Here is a 23,172-nt window from a genome sequence, read left to right as displayed (position 1 = left end):
GCTCTGCGTAAGTATTATTCCTATTTTACAGATGGTGAGACTGACATGCGGACAGGCCAAATGATCAGCTGAAGATCACAGAACGAATCACTAGCAGAGCCTGGCTGAGAACTCAGGACCCCCTACCTGCTCCTCTTGAACTTAAACTAGGGGCCGCTTTGTCCAGCGCTCTAATGTAGGCCCTCCAAAATGGCAGGTTCATGCATGAATGCTTCTACGCCGTCTACTGTCACCTCCCATTCCCATTTGACCCCCACTGGTACAGCTTAAAGGAGGAGCAGACCTAGTGCCTCAACCTCCCCAAATGTTATCTCCCAAAGTCAGGGAGCACTTGTTCTTTGCAAAGTAAGAGTAGCGAGGCTATAACAGGAGAGTGGTCTCCATGAACAGGGTTTAAGCATGGGGCGCTGTCATTAGAATCTCTTACAGCTAGTATAACACAGGTATTCAGACTGTAAGCTCATTGGGGCAGAGATTGTCTTGTTCTGTGTTTGTGCAGCACCTAGCATCATGGGGACCTGGTCCGTGACTAGGGCTCCTAGGTGCTACCACAGTAATAACCAGAACCCAGCCCTCCTGTTCTCCATGTCCTAGAACACAGCTGCCAGCCTGCAGATGTTAGAACCACTCCCACCCACCCTCCATACTCATCATATGAGCACTACATTTTGGATAGACTTGGGCGTGGATTCCACTTACTTGGGTTGGCTGGGTCTCTGCGGACTGGCTGGGCCAGTCCACAGCAAATGTGCTATCACTAGGGTTGTCAGCAAGACCCGGATCCACGGACTGCATGCTGCTCGAGGAAGTCTTTTCAGGCTGGCGGTTGGGATTGGGGAAGAGAGACAGAGAGAAGAGGAGGAAGATGGCGGTGGATAAAAAGGAGAAGTGCATGGTGAGTAAGGGGGAAACAGCAGAAAATGAGACATTAAGAGAGGTACAGATCCGCTGGGCAGCTATTTGCAATTCAGATGAATTACAAAAACTTGAACATATTATGAAAACAGAGCTGCAACTCCACCAGCAAATCTCATTATTTTTCAGTGGCTTGCTGCATCTTCTCAATGACAGTGGTGCAAATCCAGAGTAACTCCAGTGGTCTTGGACAATGACAACAGAGCAACTCTGGATTTACCCCAGTATAACTGGGAACAGAATCCAGCCCTTAGAACACCCCCCCCACACACACACACACACACATATATTTGGCCAGCTTAGTAATTGTTCTCTTGTGTCTCCTAACCCAAGCGACTGTACTACAGAGAAGTGTGTGACTCGCTGTCCCTTCAAAGGGAGTAAGGTTTCAATTTACAGGACAGCCAAGAAAACCGTGTGAACAATGCGTTTTAGCCTAGCAAGGTTATATGCATGGGATCATTTATTATAGCTATTATGGAGAAGGAAGCTGAGTGGCTTTTCATCATTTGTTTACAGCAGCGGCCGCTTAGGAAGATTAATCACTTTAATTAAAAGAAACTCAGCACGGTGTTGTGGAGGGGAAAGTGCCTGGTGATTGGACACTCTCTGAGGATCAACACAGCTAGCAGTGAATCTAACACGCCACTCCCAAGCAACCATCAATATTGCTCAGAAGGCCAAGCATACCCAGCGATGGTTTGGTTGAACAGACTAGCTCCATGCAGTTTGATGCAGTTGGGGCATTAGCCTTTGGGAGAGACAGCTGATAGCAGAATAGACAGGAAAGCAATTGGGGGGGGGTTACACTGTAGTAAATGTGGGAAACAAAATTAGCCCAGATAAGCAAAGAAAAAACAGGTTTTCTCACTGGGATCGATAGACAAGGAGGGTGTCTATTATAATGAACCTTCTCCCAAGGACATATTCTAGGAGGGTTTCCTTAATTGGGAAGTGTGAATTCAGTGCCCACAGAAATGGTGGACTTCCAGGAGGGACTAAAGACTGGTAACGGACGTGTTTTTCCCTTTCCTCAACTTTGCCAATGCACTTCAGGCCTAACCCTCTGCCCCCGCTCCCACCCCTCTATTCCAATCCGGGGGCCTTTCACAGTTCTGGGAATGAGACCACCTTCTGCTATTCCAGCAACAGGCCTTTCTGGAGCAGATAGGGTGACCAGACAGCAGGGGGTGGGGGTGGGTAATAGGAGCCTATATAAGAAAGACGCTAAAATCAGGACATCTGGTCACCCCAGGAGCAGAAACTGCCACTTCTGTAAACTTAGTGGCTCTGGAATGAACAAGAACCAACTCAGTGAAGATTAACTCCCTCTCCTTCCTTAGGAGTTTTTAAGGTCCGGCTTGACAAAGCCCTGGCTGGGAAGATTTAGTTGGGGATTGGTCCTGCTTTGAGCAGGGGCTTGGACTAGATGACCTCCTCAGATCCCTTCCAACCCTGATATTCTATGATTCTAACTGGACACAAGATTTGAACTCTGCGCCAACAGGCTTGTTCACCCAACCTTCCTGGCTAGCCTCTCCCACGCCATCCTGCCTTGCTCACTAGAACTTCAGGGGGAAATGAGGCCCTGTTGTGCTTCGCGTAAACTAGATAGCTGCAAAGTAGGCTGGGTGTGTGGGTCATGAGCACAGCACTGTTACAAACAGTAAGCAACATCAACCTCTTCAAGAGAGGCTCAGAGAGCCTGCCAGGAAGGGATAGACCTTCTACATTGTTATCACTACTGATTTTAACCAATTAATAAATCCATCAAATTTCAAAACACTCAGTAAAAGCACAAGGCAAGGGTCCCCCGTAACAAGGTCTGGCCTTAGACCTGAGCCCCAACTGTGTCCTCCACTCATGGGCAAGTTTATACCTGTATTTTCCTCACATCCCTCCCTTCGACTGGCGAGTCCTCCTGAGGGGAGGGAAACAGAATCCTCCAAGAAAGCGCACACCTTCGCCAGCAGATCTCACCTCAAGAGCAACACGTCCAGCATGTTCTTTCCCCATCACGTCTGGGTCAAACCCGTTCTCTGTTGCTCTCATGCCTTGGGTCTCCTAGACACCACTCAAGCCAACGGACTGGCCAAGTAACCCTTCTGACGCACTTGGATTTATCCATGAGACAAGCTGGTATATACACAGCTTTCCCCCAGTGCAACCACTACCATTTTTCTTAACTCCAAGCCCAATCAGCTTCCAGTCTGAAACCTACAAGATCCTGTAAGTGTTTTGCTAATAACAGCAGGAGTAATGGAAAAATAAATACCTTGGTCCAACAGTCATTACTTACCGCCAGCCACCCTACTGGTCTAATTTAACATACACTCTTTATCCCATCAGTTCCTTCCTAATGTTTCCTACTTGCTCCATCCCTGGCCTTACAATGCCATGGATATTCTGAATACCTGAGCTAAAACCACCATGTAGGTGCTTCCCACAGCAACTCTGTCTTAAACACAAACACAGGGAATGCTACACCGGTTGCTCCTGTTTAATTAGATTCACTCCCAGGTTGCTTATTATTTGAATTCAATGGGCTTGTAACAGGGACTGACAGCAACCATCATCCATTTGGCCAAGTGTGTCTTTGTTTGGACAGGTGAAAAGAAACCCATGGTGAGCAATAGATTTCTCAGTCAGCTAATTTGCAGAAACTGTGTTTAATGAGCCAGGGATGGAATCCAGTTAGTCTCTTGGCTTTCAGCAAAAGGCATTTGGATGTCACCTGCCTACGTCTCTATTTTAGGAACTTTCAGCATAGCAGCAGAGGGACAATGCAGTCATGTAGAGTCACAGAGAGATGGGGGAAGTGCCTTTGCTTTCCCCAGGTTTGGAAGCTTTGCTTACTGAATGGGTTTTCTGCTTTGTTTTAATCCATCAGCATCTTCACACACCCTCCATCGCGCCTCCAGACTGCTCTCTGGAGCAGCAGAACTGAGCCAGGTCTCTTGTTACAACCCGCTCCAATGTGACTGCAAGGTTCTACAAAGCTGGTTACTTGCCATAGGATTCAACGCTACAGCAGAAAAACCAGGCACCTGCCTTAAGGGGAAAGTTATGGAAGCCTGGTTGGTTCAAACCGGTGTACAGTAACTCCTCGCTTAACATTGTAGTTATGTTCCAGAAAATGCGACTTTAAGCGAAACCATGTTAAGCGAATTCAATTTCCCCATAAGAATTAATGTAAATAGGGGGGATTAGGTTCCAGGGAATTTTTTTTCCCCACCAGACAAAAAACTATATATATATATATATATATATATATATATATACACACACACACACACACACACACACATATATACACTCTATACATTTTAAACAAACAAATTAATACTGTACACAGCGATGATGATTGTAAAGCTTGGTTGAGGTGGTGAAGTCAGAGGGTGGGATATTTCCCAGGGAATGCCTTAGTGCTAAATGATGAACTAGCTTTTGGCTGAGCCCTCAGGGGCTAACACACTGTTGTTAATATAGCCTCACACACTACAAGGGGGCACGAATGGAAGGAGGGGAGACAACATGGCAGACAAAGACAGACACACCCTGTGAGCGGGAGAGAGAGATGCGCATTGCCCCTTTAAGTACAGACCCCACTCTTAAGTGCATTGTCTTTTTAAGTTGATCAGGAAGTTGAGACAGCAGCAGCTGCTGCTCCGTCTGTGACCCCATTCTGCGCTGTATGGAGAAGGGGTAAGCGGGTGTAGCAGCAGGGGGGAGGGGGACACCTTGACATTAGCCCCCCTGCCCAGCAAGCGGGAGGCTCCCAGGAGCAGCTCCAAGGCAGAGGGCAGGAGCAGCACATGGCAGTGCGGGGAGGGACAGCTGAACTGCCGGCAACTGATAGCCTGCTGGGCGGGTGCCACACAGGGAACTTAGGGGAGCTGATAGAGGGGCTGCCGGCCCACCCACCCTGGTTCCAAACCCCCACCAGCTCGCTGCAACGGGCTGCTCCTTCTGCAAGCGGTGGACAAAGCAGGCGGCTGCCAAACGAAGTTAGAAGGGAGCATTGCGCAACTTTAAACAAGCATGTTCCCTAATTGATCAGCAATGTAACAACATTAACCAGGACGACTTTAAGTGAGGAGTTCCTGTACCTGGCTCTACGCTCCCCTCTCTCACGGTACGTCTACACGGCGCACTCCTTACAGCGGTGTGTAGAGTACAGACCCTGCACACGCCCCCAAGTATGGGGATTAACAAAGGTGTCAACAGTGGGGTACTGCTTAGGTGAGTAAACACACATCTGAACCTTTACGGTATAAACCCCACACGGCTCTCTACATGCCCAAGCAGTACCTCCTCTGTCTACACAGCTTTTTTCTAGCAGTGCCCCGCTGCCAAACTGAAAGGCGCCGGCAGCAGGGAGCTGATGGAGCTTTTCCCTGCTGCCTCCCCCCGCCAGAGCCTTTCACTGCTGCGTGTAGCTACACACCACAGTGTGGACATGGCCTACCTTTCACTGCAGTGTGTAGCTACGTGCCGCAGCCAGCGGTGTATAGTGTAGACACAGCCTCGGACCCCCCCCCCCCCCCCAAAATGTATCAGGATGGGCCGAGGCAAGAAAAGATGTGGGCCAGGTGCCTTATGTTCCGGCAATCCCTGGCTGGTACAATTGTCCCTAGGCAACCATTTCTGTCAGCATAGTTCTGAGGTTGCTCTCAGTTATGGTGGGGTCAAGCTGGCTCCCAGGATAAGGGGAGCAGAAAAGTGGCTTAAAGCAACTTTCACTCCTGCTGTCAGGTCACACACTGAGCTCAGCTAGACTTGAGGATCTGGTTCCAGGTGCTTGTTCCAAAGACAGGAACGCAGATCTCTTGAATCTGAAATCTCATGGAAATAGGAGATAGCGGGTACATTGCAGAGACTGGGAACTCTCTGATTCAAGGGACACTGCTCATTGTTACTTGTGTGTACAGCGCCTGGCACAATGGGGTTCTGATCCCTGATTGGGGTTCCCAGGTGTTACTATGACACTAAACTTCCTACTCCCAGCCAGGCCAGGAATAATGTCTTTTTCGTGGTGTTTCAGCCCTTCCTGCTTCCAACAGGAAGCAGAAGACCAAAGGTAGCAACAGTGAAAAAAACCATTTTATTTCAAAGCTAAAGCTTTTCCAAACTCAAAGCAGATTAGGAGTTCGGGGGCCACAGTTTGGGCCAATCTTCACTTTATTCAAACTGCTTCTCCCCAGTTATGCTCCATTTAATAGCAAGAACACAGGATCAATATATTTCCTTGTGTATAAGCAGAGGAGAAGCAGGGTTTCCAACTCCACCTGAGCCTAGTGTTTGGAGACACCCCCCTGCCACTGTCTGGGAGGACACAAAAGGGAAAAAATATACATCAGTTCTTCACTCTGATCCCCAAAGACAGCAAAGAAACCACGGCTTCGGGGAATAACAGGCATTCGTTCATCTGAGGAAGGAACACTCAGCGGACTCATGCCAGACCATGATGGGGGCATGAGAGCGAACACTTCTCAAAGGGACCGGCTGCACTGCCACGAAGTAGGCAGACATCCGCAACCAGGGTTGTCCACTTTTAAGGCCTGAAGCCTTTCCCTGTGAAGAGACAGACTTTTTTTTCTTCTTTTTTTAAACACAGATAGTTCACAAAGAGAGGAAGCAAAGATCAACATCGACAGCCAATAAAAACACATAGGGGAAGCATCCTTCTCAACACGCCCAGGGCATGCATCGTGGAGACTGCTCAGTGCCAGATAGGAAGCTTGGGCCAGATTGTCACCTGGTGTCAACCATCTTCCTTCCTTTAATTTTACACCAGCGGAGGGTCTGGCCCTTTAACACAAAGGAAGACAGATTCATTTCTTGAGCAGAAACAAAGAGGCAGCGTTTCTCGATTCAACATTTCTGCTAACAGTGATCGACCACAAGCAGCAAAGCCCGCCAGACACCCCAAATTTGCATACAGGAAGGAGGTAAATTCAGGGGCAGTTGAGAGGCATGCAGGTTGCACAATGAAAGAGACAGGACAGAGAGGTTTGGAAGCCTGGAGAGGAAAGGAGCAAATACGACACTGCGGCTGTGGTCGGGTTAGCTTCAGGCCATGCTGACTGCAATGCAAAACACCAAGGGAAAGACAGGACTGCTAACGGCCCAGATGCATTCTGCCGGGAGCGCCAGAGCAGTGCCAGAACACAGGGCTGCGTTTTTAGGCCGATCTACAGAACAGAAGGCAAAAGCAGGTTCGAGGCACAGGGAGCAATTCTGGCATGGCAGGGAGGGAGAGGGAGGAGGAAGAAGACTGTGCCGACACATGCCAAGGGAGACCGCAAGAGTTTACCAAAATGGAAGCTGTATAAAATGCTTACCTCCCATAAATCCCAAGGTAAAGACTAAGCATGTCAAAGAGCAACAAGAACAAAAACAGGTTTATACTTGATTGCTTCCGTTGGCGGAAATAATACAAATATTGGTCAGAGTCAGGCAGATGTACACAGTCCACTGCAGTTGCCTCTACGTTTTTCTTAACAATACACCTACTTGCCATACAGTTACTCCCTAATTTGCAGTGTAGACGTACTCTAGGTCACACAGCCCTCAAACATCAATGGCCGACAGCGCCACTGGTCACCATCTCGCCACCGGGAAAATCCAAGGGCTAGTGGCATATGCTTTTCTCCATTTAAAACCTTCGGAAGCGTTGGGCTGGTCATGCTCATGTCCACGACTGCAGTGATGGGGGGGAGGGCGGTTCAGAACTCTGCTTTGTGTTCGGCCCCCTGCTGATGCCAAGGATCAACTCCCAGCAATGTCGGCAGCAGCAAAGATAGGCCAGCGCTGAGCGCTTTTGAAAATCCCTCCCATAATCCTGACATTGGCTGCTTGTCTGTAAGGCCCGGTCTACACACAAAACTTGTACCATTTTCACGACACTTGTTTACTTTATCCTGGTATAAGCACATGTTAATTAAACTTGTTAGTCTATTTGCATACGGAAGGGAAAAAGCTGTACCAGTAAAAGGTATGTTCTAGGACTATTTCTACACAACAGACTTCAGCTAGGTGCGATCCCTGACTGACAAAGCTATGCTGGCAGAAATCCCAACTGTACATACAATTATACCAGCAAAACTGCACTTTTACTGGTATTGCTTGGTTTTTTGGGGCGTGGTGGAATAAGATATATTGGTGAAAGTACAGTTTCGCCAATGCAGTTGTGTCCACACTAGGAGCGCTTTATCAGTATTCCTACTCCAGCAAAGCACTCCTAGTGTAGACATGGTCTAAGGGTTGTAGCAGTATAACTATTAATGGCTGAAGAAAAAAAACCACCGTACACAACAAGGTTATAATGGCACAAAAATCTGTTTAGACCAGCCCTAATTAACACTATCACAGTATTGGAACACTGCAAATATCCCAGACCTGTTTGTTACTCATAAGTGTGCAGGTTTCAGCTGTAGCCATAGCAGAAAAAAGCAGGCCAAGATCAGGAAACGCTGCTCTTTTCTTTCACATCGGGAATGGAAGTTCAGATATTGTCCTCTACCTGGAACCCAGGAACTGTTTCAAAGACTCTGCCCAATTCAGTAGGGATCTGAAGCAGAGCTGATCTTGCATTAAATACAGGAGAGTTTGTATATATTCAAAAGATCTCCTCTTTAGAAACAAATCTGTATTTGCCAGTTCTTTCCCTCTATGCAGCATCACTAAGCCCGTCTTTTAATTGGGAGCCAAATGTTCAACAGAAACACAGGCATTGCCAGAGGGGATCACACCAGAAGTCCCCCTAATCCAGTATCCTGTCTCAGACAGTGGTCTGCACCTGACGGTCTCAGGAAGGTAAAACCTCCGTGACAGTCAATTATGCAATAACAAGCTCATGGAGGAAGTGCTTCTTAACTCCATATAGTTAGAGGCTGGCTCCTGTCCAGAGGCAGGAGCTTTAATATCCCTTCCAAAGTTTTATCCTGTCTAACGTAACCGCAGATTGTTCACACTTTGATTCTTAAAAATCGCTCTGCTCCTGCCGCTAACCAAACCGAGTCATTTGCTGGGAGGAGCCCAGCACTATGGCTGGGTTTCCCAGCAATAAACTCAAGGCGACACTAAATCCATGTGGGACATGGTCCATGCTAACCTTGTGATGCACATTGACTGAGTTTCCCAGGCCAAATCCTCAGAGCCGGGCACACTGGGTGTCCCGCAAACATCCACATTCTCAGGGGAGATCAGATCGCTGCATGTGAAAAGCCAGGCGCGCGCTCACCCGACTCATGCACACGAGCGTCAGAGAGCTCACAGATCTGCGTGGGCATGTGCACACCCCTTGAGAGCTCGGTCAATATGGAAATATGCACTGAAGGCACAGGCTGACTCCGCAGTCAGTAACGGTTCATGGAAGAGGGAATGGGGATAAGTAACAAACCTGAGTGGCAGGTGTGGGTGTCTTCCCCACAGGGCTGGCATCTGGTTTAATGGGATCAAAATCCAGATCCAACAGGCTGGCTCCCTCCTGGAAGGGCCCAGGGGCATCAAACTTGGCAGCAGTAAGGAAGAAAAGCAGTGTGAGCATTAGACAGATACCAGAGATAGACGGTACATGGCAGTTGATATCCAGGACTCAGGGTGCAGATGCAGAAGGCACATGGTGGGCATGATTACAACAGATGCCTCCATGCCTGTGCTCGTGCCCCAGATTGCATGATGCCAGTGAGCATGTGCAGTGCACCAAGGAACGCATGCAAACCAAGAATTCAACCCTCATCCGTTTTCCTACTTGTCTGGATGGCTCTGTGGCTAAGACAGCGTGGTCTGATATGGCCGAAATGCCATTGCACCGGTTAGCTTGGAAAGGTTTCTCATCTATTCCCAACTGTACTTTGAGGCTTTTCTGCATCAGCAACAGCCACAAGGTGCTTCCAGCTCAGGATTAATTTCCCTGTGCGGCCTACCTGCATTCAGCTCACCCGTCATATCTACACCAGCTGCTCAGGAGCTTGGAGCTGGGGAGGGAAAGGCACGTGACCCTGGAAGGTACCTCCAATGGAGACACAAGTCTAATCCCTAAAGTTGCTGATCTGTTACCCCTCTTCAGACTCCAAACACCATCCACAGTCACATGTGTCATAGGTGAGAGTTCACATCTCCCCCATGGTTCCTGAGGGCCATCGAATTCCACACCTGTCAGTGCAAGCTCCAATGCGGTTCACACTGGGGCTCTCCAGTCCTCAAACACACACACCAGGACTAACGTGCTTTGTATTTTCCAAGACACACCCAGATTCAAGAGATGTCACTGCTACCTTCCGAGCCAGCAGAGTGAGCTCCGTTATCTCTAATACACAAGCAGGTGGCACTATCAGGGCATTCATGAACTGCCTTTAATGCAGCCGACGTGGTAACCGTCACGTAAGGGGAACTGGTCATTAACATTCAGTCCTGAGCTAATACCATTCATTTTTAGATTCCTGCAGGGCCATTATGAGACATCTCCTTTCTTCTCAAAGGAAGAGCTAGACAGAAACAATTCTGCTCTATAAGCTTCGTGCTTTCAAAGGATTTTTCCCAAGCTCGCTGGCCCTATAATTTCAACTATATTTCCAGTTCCACCCACGGTTGTTTTCCCGTTGTTCCGCCCCAACTCCAGCAAAGTCCAAGAGTGAAAATGCTCCTAGTACTTACTAAATACACCAGATTACCCAACGACAATCTTCAGTATCAAGTTAGGACATTAATTCATTGGCCCATCCAGGCTGAAGAGGACCACAAAGTTTAGCATTTTGCAGCAAAACCACTACAGTTAACAGAAAGTGCCATACATGAGATCCACACCCTTGTTACTTTCCACCGCAACACAGTTTACTCCCAGTTCCACTTCTCTTTATCGCTCTCCCAGTCTTATGGGCTTGTGGTGCACCCATTAGCACTCACACGAAGAAGTGTGGCCAGCAGCCACCCACGTCCCCAACCCAAAGTGTTAAACACTAACCAGCACCCAGCCTCTATATCCCACTGGATAATTCTATAATAGTTCCTAGATAATTCTCTAGTAGAGCAATGTCTTCACAGAGGTTCCACCTCCCATGCTTTACTTAGTATTCAGAGATCAAAGGCTCTGGCTAGGCTGGAATCTTACCTGCTGTTCAAGAGTTATATGCACCATGGATTAGGCTTCCTGCCCTTTGCCTAATGCACCCCCAATAACTATCTTATAAGGGGCGCAAGTGCACATTGAAATGGCCCTGGGGAATACACCGAACATTCATGGACACTGGGTGGCCCAGTGGTGTGTGTTCTAGAAACAAGAGTCCTCCCTTAGATATCACGTCTTTTTGGATGACACAGAAGGTCCCATCCTGGGTCGTGCGCACTGAACTGCCGTGTGCTGGAATCCCTGGATAAATGCAGGTGTTCACACATTATACGAACAATGTAACAGACAGTGATCGGTTACGCAGACATGCGACAAGCTACCCAGGCATGCAGAAAGGAGAAAGAATTGCTCAGTGGCCCGTGGCTTTCTCCTGTGATGTAAACATACACAGAACGCTTGTTAGATTGTCCAGATATGAATGTAACTGGAGCAGAGGAGAGTTCTGTATTGGGGACAGTGCGGAGATGCTGCAGCTGTTGACCTCCAAAGCTCTGCATGATTACATGCTTGTTCCTTACGGTCCTCCAGATACTCCTTCCCAACTGCTCCCTTTGTCTCCTTCTTTCATGCCGCTACCCTTCCCAGGAACAGCCTCCTGCTTCCTCGGAACTAAGCACTCTCTCCGCTCTTCCTGCAAATACCCCCTTAAAACCCACCTCTTTGGGGATCTCCCCACAAACAGGGTCCTCGCACTTTCATGCGCCATACCCATTACCCTGCATAGTGCATCCGAATTAGTTTAAGCTCCTTGGAGAAGGGACCTCATCTTTACTAAGTGTTTGGAAAGAGCTGTGTGCACTTACAAGGCTCTGTTAAGATCAGATCATCCCCCCCGTGATTTTCCCTCAGCTTGGTTGCTGAAGCTGGATGCCCTGACTAAGCCAAAGCAGAACCTTACCCCTAGCTATGATGCCAGCAGTATCCAACAAGAACACTGGGGGAAAGCATCCAGCTGAGGTGGGCTCAGGCCACAAAATATGGATCTGGGTATCGGGCCTTTTGCCTTGGGGTGAGTCAGGAGCCCATGAATTTAGGATGCCCAGAGGTTTTAGTCTGGGCCCATCTCTCTGCCTGCAAACCTTTAATACTTAAAGTTAAACAAAGACTAATGGACCCTGCATAATATCTGTAAAATGTATCGAAGTTGGGGGAAGGTCCAGTGCTGGATCCTGTCATGCCCTGGTCACTGCTGCCTTTCACCCCAAGTGGAGTTAATGGGGGAAATCCTGTCCCCACTAAAGTCAATGGCAAAACTCCCATTGATTTTAATGGGGCCAGGATTTCACTCCAATGCACATACCCCCAAACCAGAGCAATCCCTAATGGCTTCTAGACAGTCTCCTTCCCAGGCAGGTCAATGGACTTTATTAGAACCTTCTCATGTCCTGCTGGCAGTTTGCTTTGAAAGCTAGAAAACTTAATATTTTCTTTAAGATCCCAGCCATTCACTATGGTTTCCAGCTTACAGAAGCCCCCGCAGAAATTGACATTCCAATAATCAATCAAGGGGCTGAGTACACTGACAAAGGCCAGTATGTTCAGAGGGACAGCAGACACCATACTGCCTTCATTGACCCCATGGTGCTCGGTCTGGTGGAGATGACAAGGTGTCATGGTACATGAAGAACACTGCAGGAGCAACAAACCATGGGGAATGCCAAAAAATCACGCAATGCCAACTATTTTGGGCCAGATTCTGAGTTCAGTCACATGGGTGCAAATCCAATTAATTCAATGGAGTCACTCCAGATTTACCTTGGAGTAACCAAGTCTGGAATCTGGCCCTTTGTTGGGGGACAATTTAGCCCATAGACTTTTATAGTCTGCTTCCCTACGTTGGTTTAATATTATGTTGGACATCAGTGTCAATACAGGAACTTGCGCTGAAGGACACCCCACTCCCCTCCCCCCAAAAAGGAGAGGCTTCTGTCTGTGATGGCATGAACCTGGCACAGCCAAGTTTTCAAGCAAAATGTCCTCACTAAAAACAAAGGCAAGCGTCCACCGCCAGGCAGCTGTCAGCTAAATGTTGCCTAAAGAATATAGTAGCAGTGACAGGGTTGGGAGCCTGAAAGGCTTTGAGATAGGGTTGCCCACCCTCCAGAATTGGCCAGGAGTCTCCAGGAATTCAAGATTAATCTTTAATTAAAGATTGTCACGTGATTAAATCTCCAGGAATAGATCCAACCAAAATTGGCAACCCTACTTTGAGAGCTTTAGCAAAGGAGGAAAGATTTTGTTTTGAAGGGTGGGATTTTGTTCATCGGGGGTCCTTTGGTCAGAATGAACACGGACCCCCTTTAATGGTAACCCCTCCCACTGCCTGTTTGATGCTGAGTACTCGGACACTATTGCTGTCCACATCACCCCTCCACTCTGATTTCAACCAGCCCCCGTGATATCCCACTGTAACTTGAGGCCTAGCTTTCTTTTCTCCCAACCCTGGGTGTCTTGTTTCTCCACAGTTGGGTGGAAGCTGGAAAGCCACAGGCCACTGAATTTGAGTTACAGAAGGAAAAGTGAGGAGGACCGTTACAGAACAGCAGTGTTAGAGGTGTCACCTGGGTCTCTCAGGGATGAATTAAAACAACTGAACATAAAAGACAGCGCGAGTCTCATAATTAAGCCAGAAAACTGGTCAGGCTCCCATCAGCCCAGAGAGTAGTACCCAGGGATCTAATACTGAATAGCCTGCCCACTTCCTCAGCCCCCTTCTCCAGCTGCAAACCACGTTAAAGAGAAGGAGAAGAGGAACATTTTCCCTTTGAAATTGCATTTGATCTTCAGGACTTTAACTGCAGAGACTGAGGGCTGATTAAGAGCCACCAGCCTCAGGCCAGCGCCACTCAGAGATAATGCTGTTATAGAGAGCTGAAAGCAGTGAAAGGTGCCAGCAGAGGTCTCTAGAGACTGAAGTCCTTGATCCTCAGCCCTGTCCTGTAGGTGGTTTCTTGCCCACTCCACTGGGTTCCTGAGACACTCCCTTTCCATATGAGAAGTGGCATTTCAAAGCCACAGGAGCCATAATTTTCAGAGGCGCCCATATCTACCTTCAGTTGGACCTGTCCTAGCCTCTGATTATCAGGCCCTGGGAGCGTACAGCAGCAGAGCAATGAGTGCCTCACCCAGGCCTGTTGGGAAGCATGTCTAGGCTCGGCCGCTCTTCGCCTGCACAGTGGACACAAGTGTAGTGATAGCTTTGTGACCCCTTCACTAGGCGCCCCAGAGAGTCCTCCCTCTTCATTCTACACAGGCCACGAGAACAGCCGTCACACAGCCCTGGCTTCTGGGCCCCACCAGTCAAGTCTGGCTTCAAACTGACCAGCTGCTCAGGGGAGACGGGCGCGGTAACCAATTGGCAATCTCAGCCCGGCCATGCAGTGGCAGCCGGCCCCTCTGGCCCTGCCTCCTGACCAGGTTTCGTGGCGTGACACCTCTAAGCAGGGGACAGCACCCGGGGCTGGGAGCAGACAGAAATAAGGCAGGGCAGAGTGGCTAACCTGCGAGGGGGTGGTCACGCTTATCTCGGGGACAAAATTGTCATCAAACAGACTGATGATGTTCTCGTGCTTGATCTCCTTGGAGGGGGTGTGCTTTGGAGGTGGCGGTACCGGAGGGCCTTTCCGCAACTGCATGCAAGCGAGCGAGCACACGACGACACCCAAAAAAACCAGAGACAGGAACCAGGTTAGCCAAAATAGAACCACAGACACAAGGAGGGGTCAAATAAAGAAACATGGAAAGAGGGGAGGGGAAACCATCACACGCCTCCAGAGAAGGTTTGACATCATTAGTTACACTTCAGCCGCGGGCGGGTCTCCCTCTGTAGGGGAGAAGCGTAACACAATTAATATGCATCACTCGGACATGCATATGTAATTAGAGCATGTGCAACCTTCCAGGGGACCACCGGGGTGACAGACAGGTTACTCAGCACACATTTCAGCAGAGAAGTCAGTGCGCTGGCCACTGCTCCTGATACCTACCTGTTTGGTGTGGGCCTAGGGGCATTAGAAGCCAAAGCAGATTGGACTTATTCACACGTGGACACCCAGTGGGCTGTATCCTGATCTCCCTTCCACTGGTTTCAGTGCATCAACTGCAGCATAAGTGAAACCAGATGGGGCTCCTCGTGAGAGTGACACAACCAAGACTCAGATCTGGGGTCATTGAAACATGTGAGAATGAGCTCGCCCGGAGCCTGTCTGCTCTCAGCTTCACAGGCGTGTAACACTAGTGACAGACACCACTGAAGTCACAAGAGTCATGGGGGCATAAATCCAGGGGCAGGTAGTGGGGTCAGGCCATGCCTCTGTCCATATCTGACATCCTCCCTCACTTCACAGTGGGAGCCTTTGATTCAGTGCTGCATGCGCCACTCTTTGGATGCTGTGGGAACATACTATAGGGAATGGCAAACCAGTTCAGGCACTGTTTGAATTTCCTTTGCCCCCAGATATCTGAGCTCAAACTGAACCTGCTGAGATGATGCTGATGGACTGGGGAAAAACAGTCTACTGTACAGTGTGGTGAAGATTTCCAGAACTGTACTATTGCTTAGCACCCCATAACACTTTCTATGTGCAAAAAGCTTTATGAACATTAATCTTCTCATCCTACCTAAGAAGGGCGGTCATTATTATCCCCATTTGCAGCCAGGGAAAACTGAAGCAGAGAGCATGTGACTTGACAAAGGACTGCCTATCAGTGTGAGATCTGGGATTAGAACACGCAGATCCTGGCTCTCGGGCCTGTGTTCAACTCCAGGAGGCTGCACTGCCCCCCCTCGGATGCATGAATGCGTGTCCTACCAGACATTTATTTGGCTAGCCACAGAAAATGCTAGCCAAAGGCTAATCTGCCCTGGCCAACATGCCTGTAAGATTCCATAAACACATCTTCTGAACTACAGCTGGCTGCAGGCCCCTGGGTAGAGTGTAAGCAATAATGAAAGTGGCACTTTCACTTCCACATCTCAGCTGTGTGGAAGCAGAAGTGCCAAAATGCCACGGGAACAGCCTCTCCCGCAGTATCCTGAGCCCAGTCAGATGCAGAAGGCACCAGAAGTCTCATGGGAAAGACTGTTCTCCTAAGAGTGAAGCCAAAGTTTGCTGTCACAAGAGGCTCTGGGTACTAATCCAGAACCAAACACCGACTCTTTGGAAGTCTGCCCCTCTCCAATGCATCCATCCTCCTAATCGCTCATGGGGGTGGCTCTGTGGGAAATGACAGCAGTGCAATGGCTAATCCTTCCACAGCGTTTATGTAGCCCACCGCACACTGCACCGCATCTGTACAGAGCCCTGTCAGTGTCTCGATTCTGAATGGAAAGAATGCTCCCTGGACATGGTGATTATACACTGAAGGAAATGGAATACCCTCCAGGCCAGCCTTCTGGTTCCAGCCCAGACTGGAGCCCGTATCCCCCTATTCTGGTAAAACCAGACATTGTTCAGAATGAACAAGACCATCCGGAAGGACTCCACTGCTCAGAAAGGAAGTTACACCCCCAACCCCATCTACTAAGCTTGGGCCGTGTTCGCCTGTAGCAGCGTAAGTCCATTGTAGCTCCATTGACTTCAGTGGCGTCGCTCCAGATTGACAGCAACGTAGCTGAGAGCCCAATTCCTGCCCTTGTGGTTTCATGAGGCCCATTGGTTCCGACGTCCAGGATCACCCTCAGACCCATTAACGCGTGTGGAGACATGCTGGCCGTCGCTTCATTAGGAGGCTAGACAGAGGCAGCTTTTCTGAAGAGAGAGCTGGTAGGAAACAGCTCGAGAGCTGAAATAGGATCAACCCAACAGGATCTTTCTGCTAGGCAGGGATCCTCTAAGTGCCTAGCACCCACTGATGTCAATGGTCTCTCCTTTTGCCTCCTTTCCTGTCCGTTCAATATGCCCCTCTGTTGCTTTCCACACACCATGCTGGTTGTTAGCATCAGTGTACCCTGGGGTGGGGGGAGGACATAGCCAGGGTATTTCACATCCCTGATGCTGTCCACTCAGGGCTTATCACCCCAGACTGAGTCATTTACCCCGTGACTTGCCATCACCCACGTACATCCCATACAAAGCTTCATATCAAACACTGATAACTGAGGGAGCAGCTTTTGTGCTTTCTAACTCATGTGGCTACGTGCTCTGGGTTTTTCCACCCACACACTAAGAGCTGGGAATAAGGAGGAGGCCATGTGGCCTATCCAAGTCTGCCCAGTGTCATTCCTCCCTTCAGTTGTTTGCAAACCCCCTCGCTGCCTTCCACGCGTCTGGATCCAGCTCCCTTTCTTGTGCTTGATGCACCGACCCAGAAGGTCATGCTGACGGCACACCGCCCGTATCTGCACTCCTCACGGCGGCAGCCAGGTGAACTACGCGTGCACCAAAAAACGGCTGCCAGCAAATAGCAGCATCAGCCGCATTAAGGCCCACCTTGGCCTGTTCCAGCGGCTGTTACTGCCAGGCCGCTTAAATACACTGTACAGCAGAACCCCGATTACCTGATCCAATTGGAACCGGGGCCAGATCAGATAGCCAAAAAGCTTGAAAAACCGGAGAATGGGCAGCAAGTCACCTGCTGTCAGCCCCACGTCGGCTGGGGCTCCCGCTGCCAGCTCCGGGCGGCTGTGGGTTCGGTTAATACCGAGAGCCAGATGCTAGAGGCTCGGTTAAATGGGGTTTGACTGTATTCTGCTTGCTTAACAGCGACCAATCCATCCCCCTGCTGCTGCAGTCAGCCCGCCAGGGGAGCACCCAGGGCATTGCAAGATCGAGGAGAACGTGCTATTTAAAGGGAAGAGGAGGGAGGGGAAAGCTTGTCTCAGTGGAACGAGGTGGAGGATGGGCTGAGAGAGCCCTGCAGAGAGAGGGCCACACCTGCTCTCCACTCAGCACCTCTCCAAACTGCAGACACACTTCAGAGATGACAGAGGCAGACAAAGCTCCATTGCAGGAGGAGGGTGGAAGGGGACGATGCTTCCTAGCTGGCCAGGGCAGAGCTGAATAGGGAGCAGGGGGCGCTGCAGGGAGAATGGAGGTGGGGTATTCTGAAGTACTTCGCAGAATGGGAGGGAACCCGAACGTTTGGCTCCATGTTCATTCCCACATCCCACACATAGCCCCTGCTCCGGTTTCCGATCCAGAGTTCTGGGACAGTCGACGAGAGCCAGGCGGAAGTTCAGACCCAGGCCTGTAACTCAGTCAGAGCGATGGGAGTTCAGTCTGAGCAGAAGGTTGAGTAGCATGTGGGGAAAGGTGTTGGAGGGAGGGACGGGGACAGTCTGTTACTCAGGCTGGAGGAATTCCATCCTGCCACGGTGCTGGGGAGCAAACTAGCCCTTCCCCAAGAGCCTCCCAGATCACTCGTGCTGCCATCACTGGGCAAGGTGAGCGTATCACCAGGATAACGGGCAAGGCTTGTGCCCTTTTGGCGCCGTGCTGCCCCCAAGCCCAGCCAGACCTCATCTTCTCCTTGAAGCTGTCGGCAGAGATCCCATGGCCTTACCCCTCCAACGCACCAACAGGCACTGAGCCACTCATCATTTAAATGGACACTCCAATCCAATGGCTGTGGAGGGGCAAGCCTGGTCCTCTCTCTGGATGTTGATGGCTAGAGATTGAGTAGGCGATGTGATGTCCTTCCCCTTTACATGCACACCATTGCTGCTCCAGGGAATTAAACATTCACCACCCACAGCCCTGGAGTTAGCTGCTGTCAGAGGGCTGGTTTGGTTTAAAGATTTTTTTTTTTTTCCCATTCTGTTATTGCTCCAGCTACGCTCTCCACCTCTCCTGCAAGGTGAATGCCACCAAGTAACACTCGGTTCCAGACTAAAAACTCAAACGGACAAGATACGGCACATTCCCTCCCTGCAGCACAAGGAGGATTTTCAGGGTCTGGGGCTATACCGCTGGCCAACAATTGCACAAGGAGATGCAAGGTGATGGCCCAGCAGTAAGAGCAGACAGGTCCCTGCAATGGAAAAGAAAACAGAACCAAGACCAACAGCAGTTGAGGAAGGTTGGAGGGGAAAGATGAGAGTTTTCTAACAGGGCTTTAGAAAACGCTGCCAGGTACCTACATACCTCAAAGGGCTAAGACTGACCATGAAAGGATTTTCATGAGGCTGTGAACATCTCCCCGCCCTGACCCAGAAGCATGACTCCACCTCACCTGGACTTCAGGAAAGCTTTGATCTGTAGCCATCTTGGCTGAAGAGTGATTTTTTCCTCTGGTTAGGATGCTATTAGGCCAGAGCCACTGAGAACCAGGATTCTTCCATTGGAAAGATAATCTACTGAAGTCCATAGACTTATGCCACACCTGAATTTGGCCAGCTAAGTTTATTCTGCATTTCCCATCCACCCACTCCTTTCACTCCCTCTTATGAGGAGATGGTAGAGAGCTGCAACAGATTTAATTTTCTTTAAAGCAGAGAATAAAAATTATGAAGTCCGTCAGGTGAGAATCCAGCTATGGTGATATTGCAAGTGGCAACCAACACCATATTTTAAAAAAATACCACTTGGGGTTTCACAGGTGAGGAAAGACCAATGAGCAAAAAAAATTAGCTTAAATTAAATGTGTGCAGCAATTATGGTGCAAGGACCACTAGGTGCAGACTAAGCCCTGCTTTTCAGAGTATTTGGAGATCAGCATTGCCAAAATGGATCAGTGGCTCAGCTTGTCTGGCACGCTGTCTCCCAACAGTGGCTGGCATCAAACACTGCAGTGGAAAGTATTAGATTCCCCACAAGGGACAAGCCTCTTCCTGGCCTCTATCAGTCAGCAGTTGGCTTACTCCTTGAAGCACGAGGATTTATTGCCCTTATTGTTCACCCTGTTTGATGTAATTGTGGATGTTCTCCTTACCCATGTCAGTGTCTGATCCTTTTTTGGATAGTGCTCAACTATTGGCTTCAATGATATCCTGTGGCAATGAGTTCCACAGGTTAATTAGGTGTAGGGTAGAGAACAAACTTCATAGCTCAACTCTGACCTTCACCCCCTCTGAACGGTCATACACCACCCTGGTAGAGGGGTATTATTTCGTCTCCTATGGAGTAAACATTAACAGCATTCAAAAGGAATTTCAGGGCTTGATTAGCATTCTCCTGGCAATAGAGCAATGGACAGGGAGCAATTGATCTTATCAGACAGGCAGCACCTGCCACACAGGGATCCAGGCCATTCCACAAGATGGAGAGCAGACACCATCTCATATGCTCAATAGCAGCCAAAGACCTGACTTGTGTGGCCCACTGAGCCTTTGGCTACAGCGATATCATTGCTGGGGCTAGGTTAACATCGCGAGGACACTACCTGAGACGGTGACTTAGGGATGCCAGCCCCGGGTGTTTCCAACGAGGACGGTTCCAGCTCATGGTTGACGGTCTTGATCTCGGGGCTGGTGATGGGGGACCCGTCGGGTGGAGGTGAAGGGCTTTTGTTTGCTTTCACAGGGGTGCTGTCGCTGCAGGAGAGAAAGCAAAAGGAGAGTCAGAACAAGCCGCAGAATGAATTGTTCTGATCAGACAGACTGGTCCAGCCAGGCCTCGTGGTCTCAGTTCTCCCCCCACTTCAGTGCCCACACCTGCTATCAGGGACCCTAAGTCCAGTATCAGGCAGCGTGTATAAGCTTTGAGCAGCTTCTTGCCGAGTCACCCTCAATCCAATGCATCGTGCAGTAGGAACTCATGCAGATCACGATATATTAACCTATGTCACTGCCTTGCATGTGCATGGGTGCACTTAGGGAAGAGACAGAGTCATATATATATATAGGAAACCTTAGTTCTGACGTTTCCCAACTTTTGAGCGTTGACTTTGCAACCTCAATCGCGCCCTTTCAACAGTTTTTTTGAGCGTCATCTCCTAGCTTTTTAAAAACACCCACTGAAAAAAAACCAAAAAACAATTCTGTCCCGTGGCATTATACGGACACCCACATAGGTGGCGGCACCACACGAGCCTCTGCCACTTGAGCTAACAAAGAAACGGACAGCAGTAGCAGGTGGTCATCCTCTGTGGGGACCAGCACGAGAGGGGGGATGAGACCTTTGCCAGAAGGTTTCACAGATACTTGCTGACAGCAGAAGACTGCTGAGAGGTCAGGAGCCTTGCGCTCCATCCCAGGCTCTCAAGGCCAGTGTGTTCTAGCGGACAAAGACTCACAGAACTGTAGAAGATCAGGGTTGGAAGAGACCTCGGAGGTCATCTAGTCCAACCCCCAGCTCAAAGCAGGGCCAACACTGGTTCTGCTCAAAGCAGGACCAACACTCAGCTGCCCAATTCCCCAAGCTTGACCCTTTCTGCCCTGTCGCTTCCCATCTGTCCCTATCCTGGTATTGTCTGTTCCCCACCCGGCTTCCAGTCCCATTCTCCGTACCTAGCCAGTCCCACTTGCCCCTCCTCAGGCTGCTCAGGCTTGTCCCAGTCTTCTTGCCCTACCAGTCCCAGCCTCCCCCTCCAGACTCACAATCCCTGTTCCAGTGTCCCACCATAACTCCCAGTCCCAGTTATTCCGCCCCACCCGATTCCAATCCTAGTCCTTTTTGCCTTTCCCAGTCCCCCCCCTTAGCTCCTTGTCCCAGGCTCCTTGCCCATCCAGTCACAGTTTCCCCTTCCTGACTTCTCATCCTACCTGTCACTTCCCCCGCCTCAACCTCTAGTCCCTATCCCCATTGGCTCCAGGCTCAGTCTCCCCCAGGCTCCTTGTCCAATCTCAGTCTCGGCCCCCACCCATTGGCTCCCAGCTCCCCACCCCCACCATCTCCGCCCTGGCTCTCAATCCCAGTCTTCCCTCCGACTCCCAGTTTCCCTCCCCCATCCCCCCCATCTTCCAATTCCAGCTTTCCCTTCCTCTCAGGCGCCTTGTCCCAATCTACTCCCCCTGCATGGGCCAAACATTTCCTCCTAGCCTCATTCTCAGAAACAGCTGAACCCTTTTCGGCTGAAATTATCAAAACCAATTCAGCTTGAGGCAGACACTTGGCGTGGAAAATTTCAACCCAAACAGTTAAAGTATGGCAATGTTATAAGAAACTGAAAACAGGGTCTTATAATGGGAAGTGTCGGGCAACCTTAGTAAGGGACAATACTACCAGCCCCACCTATAATGAGAAAGAGAAAATGCAACAGTGTTTAAGAGGCAGCTCTTCTGTTACATAACTAAAGCCAGCAGACACATGTCTTGTAGGGAAAAGGCATGGTCCCCCCACTGTGACATGAAACACACTGAGGACAGCCACCTGGTCCATAACACAGTACACTCCAAAACCTGGATTAGACCCAGTCTAAAACCGGATGGGACTCGGAACCTCAGTCCCCATCCCATCAGGCAGCAATGCACTCCCTGTATGTCCACTTGAAACAGAAATGCACCACGGTACCCATGTTCTGGTAGTCATTGGCCAACAGTGGCATGTAGATGCTCACACCATCGGAGGATGCACTATGGTCTCATGCTTACATACAAAGTCTTGGGACAGGGTGGAGGAAGAACCAAGAGGCATTTAAAGATTTCTCTCCATTCAAAGCAAGCATCAGCCTTTGAGCCCCCGATCCCACCTCGTTCCCCAACCTCACAGAGACGCCACCCAAGAAGCAGTCACTCCACGCTCTCATGCAGATTAGAGGTTCCTAATGACGTTCACATCAGCAGCATGACAACAAGATGCAAAAAACCCAACAGCTTTCTATGTCGACAGCTCTCACCCTGTGGGTGATATGGACCTGGAGAAGAAGCGGGTGCTTGTTGGGAGGAAACCAGGAATGGGTCACAAGCATGCATCCAACCCTCCTGCTCTTCAACTTGAATGGATTTGCCTACTGGGTCCTCCTCAGATGTCCCTTAAGCTACTGCAGTGTGGCCGGTGCGAAGGATTGTGGGACACAGCTGAGGAGTGACTAAGTGGGGAGGTGCTAGGAGGGAAGAGGCTGAGAACTTCTGCTGTAAATCAGAGTCACAGCAACCTCAATATAAGCAGTGTGCAGCAAGCTAGTTAGTCACCTGTCAGTAGCAAGTACACCACCTCCTCCCATCCTGCGATTTCTCATTTCTAGGGCACAGAGGAAGGGGCTGGCCTCACTAGGCTCCCAAGCTCCCCACCAGCTTCAGAGCGACT

At 49.7% G+C, this 23,172-nt stretch overlaps 1 protein-coding gene across 7 annotated transcripts in view; it reads right to left on the bottom strand.

Moving 5' to 3' along the window:
* Positions 1-23,172, bottom strand: part of BIN1 (bridging integrator 1) — a 151,192-nt gene that overhangs the window by 15,399 nt on the left and 112,621 nt on the right. For 2 of the 7 annotated variants that reach the window (XM_074967052.1, XM_074967053.1), the window contains 5 exons: positions 20,369-20,519; positions 14,548-14,676; positions 9,320-9,430; positions 7,260-7,283; positions 700-819 (listed from right to left, as the gene is read on the bottom strand). In XM_074967052.1, the coding sequence (XP_074823153.1) occupies positions 700-819; positions 7,260-7,283; positions 9,320-9,430; positions 14,548-14,676; positions 20,369-20,519 (535 nt within the window). The remainder of the gene's footprint in view (positions 1-699; positions 820-7,259; positions 7,284-9,319; positions 9,431-14,547; positions 14,677-20,368; positions 20,520-23,172) is intronic. The other 5 variants (XM_074967055.1, XM_074967057.1, XM_074967054.1 and 2 more) reach the window with 4 other exon arrangements.

This window comes from Natator depressus, chromosome 11 (assembly GCF_965152275.1).
Source record: "Natator depressus isolate rNatDep1 chromosome 11, rNatDep2.hap1, whole genome shotgun sequence".
In the NCBI taxonomy this organism is placed as follows: Eukaryota; Metazoa; Chordata; order Testudines; family Cheloniidae; genus Natator; species Natator depressus.
The sequence above is the reverse complement of the archived record's forward strand: the minus strand, read 5'-3'. Positions and strand labels throughout refer to the sequence as shown.